This window comes from Pinus tabuliformis, chromosome Q (assembly GCF_031772625.1).
Source record: "Pinus tabuliformis cultivar Carrire ecotype Pingquan chromosome Q, CPIR1, whole genome shotgun sequence".
NCBI classification, from domain to species: Eukaryota; Viridiplantae; Streptophyta; class Pinopsida; order Pinales; family Pinaceae; genus Pinus; species Pinus tabuliformis.
Genome location: NC_142296.1, coordinates 1,364,661,212 through 1,364,667,947, shown reverse-complemented (window position 1 = coordinate 1,364,667,947; position 6,736 = coordinate 1,364,661,212). Strand labels below are relative to the sequence as shown.

Below are 6,736 nucleotides of genomic sequence, written 5' to 3'. Positions count from 1 at the left end.
GAAGTTCTATTTTGAAACTTTTGTCTAGGATTCCATGACAACTGCAGGGTGCATTAATTTTGCTTAGAGCATGTGATTTGTCATCTTTTTGTTTATTCTTTTTGGTATATGTTTGAGATTTTTATAGATAAAACTAGGATACAAAATTTGGTAAACTAATCAAATGTTTATGTAGGTGACAAAGTCTGATAAATGGCACATATAAAGTATAATGTATATTAAAATTGATATATAGAAAAACACTTTGGAATATATGTTAAAAATATGCATTGTATCTCATTTTGGTCCACTGGGAACATGATAAAATCACTGTGATAGAACTCTGATAGTGTACTCTCTTTTTATTTCATTGAATGAAAGGGTTTTTATTTTCTGATCGAAAAAGGACAAGATAACACAAAACCCTAAGGCCTTTATATTCCTCCGAGCGATGACAAAACAGCAATAGTGTTAGATATCTTGAACGCTATCCTTCCAAAAGTACAACGTTTGACGATTACAAAGCAAAATTGTCTGGCGTGGAAAATGGCACTCGCAGGAACATCAAAAATTTATATTTAATGGAAATCGTCGTATTTGGATAACAACGTGAATTCATGCCATCCAAGGCGATTGTAGGCCTCTCTGACATATGAGTATGACCTTCACTAAATAATCCACGAGCCACGGTGGTCCAATTAGACGTGCATGGTGTGCAGATGACCCCTTACATAGTCCTTCTGTTCTTACAAGCTATTCTACTCACAACTTAACAAAACCATTTCATGTCATCTCCACTGTGTTTCAAAAGCTTTATTTAACAAAACCATTTCATGCCATCTTCAGTGGGTTTCAACATGGAATGGCTGTTTTGGGTTTTGGCAGCTCTGTCTGCTTGCTCATGGGTTCTTCTCAAAATTGCGACGCTCATATGGTGGAAACCTCTACAAGTCAAGAGGTGCTTTGAATTGCAAGGAATCAGAGGACCTCCACACCGGCTACTCAGTGGAAATGCTGCTGATATTGCACGAATGGTCACCCAGGCAAAGTCCACAGCCATGCCATGGTCACATGACATACTCGCTCGAGTTCTTCCATATTTTCATCAGTGGACCAAAACATATGGTACTCTCTGACGCTTCTGCTGTTGTATAATTTCAAGATATTTAGGTTCTTCTGAATTTTGGTATTGGGTTGGTGTAATTAGATTGTTGAACCATATCCATCTGAATAGCATAGGAAGTCCCAATGCTTTAATTAGTATACTCATTTCATTAATTAATAGACGATTTTCATTAGTTTGTTTTGTTTTTCATATATGTGCTTGTTTTTGTATTTGATATATGTATAGGTGAACAATTTATCTTTTGGTTTGGTCCGAAAGCCACACTGACTGTTCCTCACCCTGAGCTTATCAAGGAGATATTGTCCAACAAGTTTGAGCACTATGAAAAGGGGTCTGGTAATCCCCTTGCCAGGCAGATGTTTGGGCAGGGTCTTGCGGGCTTGAATGGCGAGAAATGGGTACAGCACAGAAAGATCATCGGTCCTGCTTTTCACCTCGATCTTTTGAAGGTAAAACATGAAAGCTAACAAAAGGATTAGCATATATTCATGCACATTCAAGGAAAGTCATTGATTATTTTCACTTAATTGTTTCTCTACTCCCTACTCCCCTAAAATTAGGCCTCTAATAAAAACACACTTATCTTTGTTCTATCACTCAGCAAAAAGAGCATGCCCATCTCTAAATCTGCCAAATGTAATGTCCATTTTTGGCTTATCTTTGTTCTATCACTCAGCAAAAAGAGCATGCCCATCTCTAAATCTGCCAAATGTAATGTCCATTTTTGGCAATGCATATATTTCTTAGATATATATAAAGATATAGTTGGACAAGATAATAGAAGGTTCTCTAGGGGGAGGATGTGACCATGGAAACTCTAGTCGAGGATTCTGAAGATGTTTAGCTGGTTAATTTCTCGTATGACCCCACAAAGGGGATTTAGAGCTTTAAGTACTCAAGTCCAAGTACAATGGGGGATGTTGTAGGAATTGGCACTTTGTATTTTTCTGAAGTAGATAAGGGGGTCACTATTTCATTGTATTCTAAAACTTTAAGTTTGGTTGGTTTTGTGGGGGTTTTTGGCATCGAATAAACATGTTAGACCAATGTTAGAGGCATTGAAGGGGATGGGCTTGGTGCTAGTACAAAGGGTCAGTCAGTAGCAATTGGAATTAGTGATCTTGATCAATAAAGAAGAATGATTACCATTATTCCTTTCACTATCCATAAATTTCTTCTTCTCAAAAGGCATTTGGTAGTAGAACAATCATAGCTAGTTAGGTTTCCTTCCTTCAACTCGTTTAGCAAGAATTCCATATGGTTTTTGGATCAAAGGATCATCTTTGTGGTGGTAGATTCATACATGGAAACTTGGATCTCGCCTACTTATCGAGTTGTATAATTGTGGATTGGAAGGAATCCACTTTAGGGTCTAAGACGAAGCCAAGGGAAAGGAATAAGGTCTAATGGAAGAAAAGAGGAGGTGTGCAACTTGTCATAGGCAAAGGCATAAGGGTTATCTAGATATTATATTACTCAAGCAAAACTTTGGTCGAGAAGTTTCTAGGTAGGTGGGATGTGATGGAAACTTTGAATGACTAGATATAGAATTAGTGGCTCCTAGTGACTGTATATGGACCATGCTTCCATATCTTGTCCCATAGTTGGATGTTCATTTTTAGATTAGAGGTAGATGCATCAATGTTATTAGACAAGAGTTGGTTTTGGGGTTAAACTATTTTGCATCTCAAACCTTGGCATCCTTGTTTTGAGTCAAGGTTTGTTGGAAAAATCAATCTCAACCACCACAGTTATTAAATTGATAGCAACCATACTTTGCAAGTAGATTTTTACTGCAGGTTGTGGATGTTGTTTGCAGGTTATTAAATGAAGTTATGAGTAGGAGTACAAATTCTCCATTCCGCAACACATATCAAGTAATTAAGAAAGAATGTGCATTTAATGAAGGGTTGGTGAAAACGTATGGTCAAACATTTATTCCGCAACATGTACAAGTTTAGAAAATTATGTTTTAGTACAAACACCCATCCTAGGTTTTGATACTTTGACTTTTCATGTATTAAAATATTAGAAAATGTATGTTTTGAATATAAACGTATGTAGAAGTCTTTTGCTAAGTTGCGGATGCAAAGTCTCAGAGTTCAAGGTGAGAAAATTGTGGTGCAAATTTTGGTGGGTGCGTGAAAACGAACAGTTATTGGGTTTTATAGTTTGCTACTCCATAACTCCTGGTGAAGTGTAAATCACAATAAGAATTTTTTTTTACTGGATGAAGGAGCTGCAACCTCCATATGAATGTATTTCATGTATTCAAAATATAATCCAAAGTTTTATTGTGTTTCTCTCATTTACTTTGTTTAACTGTGCCTAAAATTTTTGAGTTTTTATTTCTGTTTAGTTATGGAAGTCAATTGTGATTTAAACTCCGCAACTGAAGTCTTGAGAAAGACTCCTGTGCCCTAAATATTTCATGTGGTATCAAAGCGGGTGAAACTCTATCAGTGTAAGAACAAGTGTTTTTACTGGGAGTTAAAGGTTGTTTTGAAGGCATTTCTTTTGGAGCATATTTAATAGAAGGGAGAAAGTTTTTTTTTATAGTCAGAAATGGCAACATCAAGCAAAATCTTGACTAATCCTCAGATACCTCAATTTAAAGGGAAAAATTATGATTATTGGGCTATAACAATGGAGGCTCTATTTTCTTTCCAATATATTTTGGATTTGGTGGAAAATGGGTTTCAAGAATGCAACAGCATACAATGCCTTGTCACAAGCAGAAAATGATTTTGTGAGGGACAACAGGAAGAAGGATTCAAAAGCCCTCTTTTATATTTTTCAAGTAGTTCATGTAGGGGCTGAACTGATTTAAAGAACCATTTCAAATGTAATGGCTAAACTAATTTAAAGAACCATTTATGAAACTATAAGGATTGATTGAACTGTAAATATTGTAAAGGAATGTAAGGGCTGAACTAATTTAAAGAACCATTTCTGAAACTATAAAGATTGACTGAACTATAAATACTGTAAAGGAGTTTTATAGAGCTATCTATCTTGAATAGCCTATGAAACCTTAAAAAAATTCTGTTCTAAATTTATACAAAACTTCATATAACTAATTGATTGATTTGATGATAAGTACTTACTTGGTCTGTTGCGGATGTATGCTGCGGATGAAGATGTTTCAAAACTTCTCCAATTCGCTCCCGTTTACCAAAAGACCGAAACCATCTAGCCAAACTGAGCAGAACCTTGCTACTCAGTCCAGTAAGCTTCTCAATTGAAGCAAACTGTTTCCCCATGCCCAAAAACCTCAGAACAACCAGCTCTCCTTCTGTTGGTAACTCAAGTTTATAAAGTTCCGTACTTCTTCAGTATCCCCTTCGTTCTTCCTTCTTCTTCCCCCATGCCCTCCCAAAACTGTTCTCCCTGGTTTATAAATTGTTTCTTGGTGGTGGCCGCCCTTCCTCCAGCAACCCACCGCTTCACCTCCTTGTGACACCCTTCCCATGTCACGTCATATATATTTATTTTTAAAAGGTATATTGATTTTTGATTAAATATACTTTTGTTTGATTTTAATATAAAGGTTTAGGCTTATATTAAAATACTTTATCATTAATTTATTTTTATTGTTTTGAGGCTTCTTCGATCAGTGATTTGTGTGTAGTTATCTTTCGGAGTTCTCGAATCCATGATTGTTTGTATCGACGTTTCGAGCCATCCACCGTGGCTCATCATCAGGATAGATCAGAAATTGTGTAGGACAAATCTCATTAGACTTTGAATAAATAGGGTTAAGAGATGTATAGGGAATGGAAGTCGACCTTGGCGGAATTGTTTTTATTATTTTATTAATTGATTAATATAATTTATTTAATATTTATTTTATAGTTAGGTCATTACATACACCCCCCTTCAAAAAACTTTGTCCTGAAGTTAGAATTTTATCTTATATGAATATTTGTGATAGCGATTAGTACATTCTTCTTAGGATTGTGTATTGAGGTTAAATTCTTACTTAATGTGAGGGCACTATAAAATTGGTGTTTTGAATACTTTAGGTTTATAACTTTAATGATCATGTTTTATTTCATCAGGTTCCCCAGCTATTACAAAATCATCCTATCCTTCCTAATCTCTTTCGCTCCCATCCTATCCGTCCTCTACTGGAGTATGTCATGGCGTCAGTTATACTGGCCTAACCATTTATAAACTCCAAGGATGACAGCGTCGGCTATATCGACCTGATCCCTAGTAGGCATCTGGCAGTCATCATCACACGTCTAGGGGAGCATGACTTGCATAGTCCTCCCATGACTCTAGGGTTCGGAGGATACACGGTGGGCAACACCTCCACCCCTCCCAGTAGAATCAGGGTTAATACCCTGTCATGGAATCTTTTTGAACCTTAATTTTTCTGAGGTTTCTGTCATCATGCGGTCATTTTGGTAACAGATATTATCTGCAATCATAAACACTTGTCCATGCAAAAATGTGCATTAGCATATTCAAAACAAATAGCTTATGTATAATTCACACATGTTAATTACAGTATAACATACGTTGCCTTATTCTATTCATGTCATTAACTTTCATATTAAATTGTAATCATTCTTTGATTTCTATCTCATCAATCATATTGATATGCATAAATGAAACGAAATTATAATATCTTAATTCCCATTAGAAGCAGAATTACTCAAATATTTAAACTTTACTTTGATAACTATAATTTAGTAAGATCAGTAACATATTCCGTCTTGGTATCCATGTACTAGCGGAATTAAGTAGATATTATGTCATAAAATTTCATGTTTATATATGATCATTTCAAAATGGTTATGAGTCTTTGATTTAAAGTAAAGTAAATATATACAAAACATGGTTTAAAGTTCTTCAAAATTGGCACAAGTTGGGGTATTTTTGACATATGATTTCCGTATCTTCCCAAGTAGTTGATCCAGGATTATACTTGTCCCACTAGACCTTAACTTGGTCTACCAGACGATTTCTGAGCTGTCGAACTCTACGTTCCAGACTCCAGTATACATAATGGTTCAACCGATATGGTTCTTTCGTCCGATACCTGCAGTTCCTTCCATTGAAGGTTATAAGATCGGTCAGCTATGTAATGCCTTAATACAGATACATGAAATACATTATGAACTTTATATAAGTGAGGTGGCAGTGCAAGATGATAGGTGACAGGTCCAACTCTTTCCATGACTTTAAATGGTCCAATAAATCGGGGTGATAATTTTGTCCATTTTCTGAATCGGATAGTACTTTTATTCAGTTTGATGCGAATGAAAACTTGACCCCCTACTTCATACTTCTTATCAGTTCTGTGAGCATCAACATAACTCTTTTGTCTATCATGTGCTTCCTTTAACCGCTGTTTAATTTGTTTGACTTGCTCATCCATTTCTTGGATTAATTCTGGTCCTATTAGCACTCGATCTTCTAACCTGTCCCAACTTAACGGTGTTCTACAAGGTTTGCCATATAACGCTTCAAATGGAGGCATTCCGATTGAACTGTGGTAACTGTTATTGTATGCAAATTCGACTAAGGATAAGTACTTTTCCCAGTGTGATTGCTGATGCATAACATACATCCTCAACATATCTTCAAGTACTTGATTTACCCTTTCTGTTTTCCCATCAG

At 35.9% G+C, this 6,736-nt stretch overlaps 1 protein-coding gene across 1 annotated transcript in view; it reads left to right on the top strand.

Moving 5' to 3' along the window:
• The first annotated feature begins 581 nt into the window (after positions 1–581).
• LOC149224995 (cytochrome P450 734A1-like) overlaps positions 582–6,736 on the top strand; it is a 259,983-nt gene continuing 253,828 nt past the window's right edge. The window contains exons 1-2 of the mRNA XM_089386394.1: positions 582–1,104; positions 1,331–1,554. Coding sequence (XP_089242520.1) covers positions 813–1,104; positions 1,331–1,554 — 516 coding nt within the window. The 5' untranslated portion in view covers positions 582–812. The remainder of the gene's footprint in view (positions 1,105–1,330; positions 1,555–6,736) is intronic.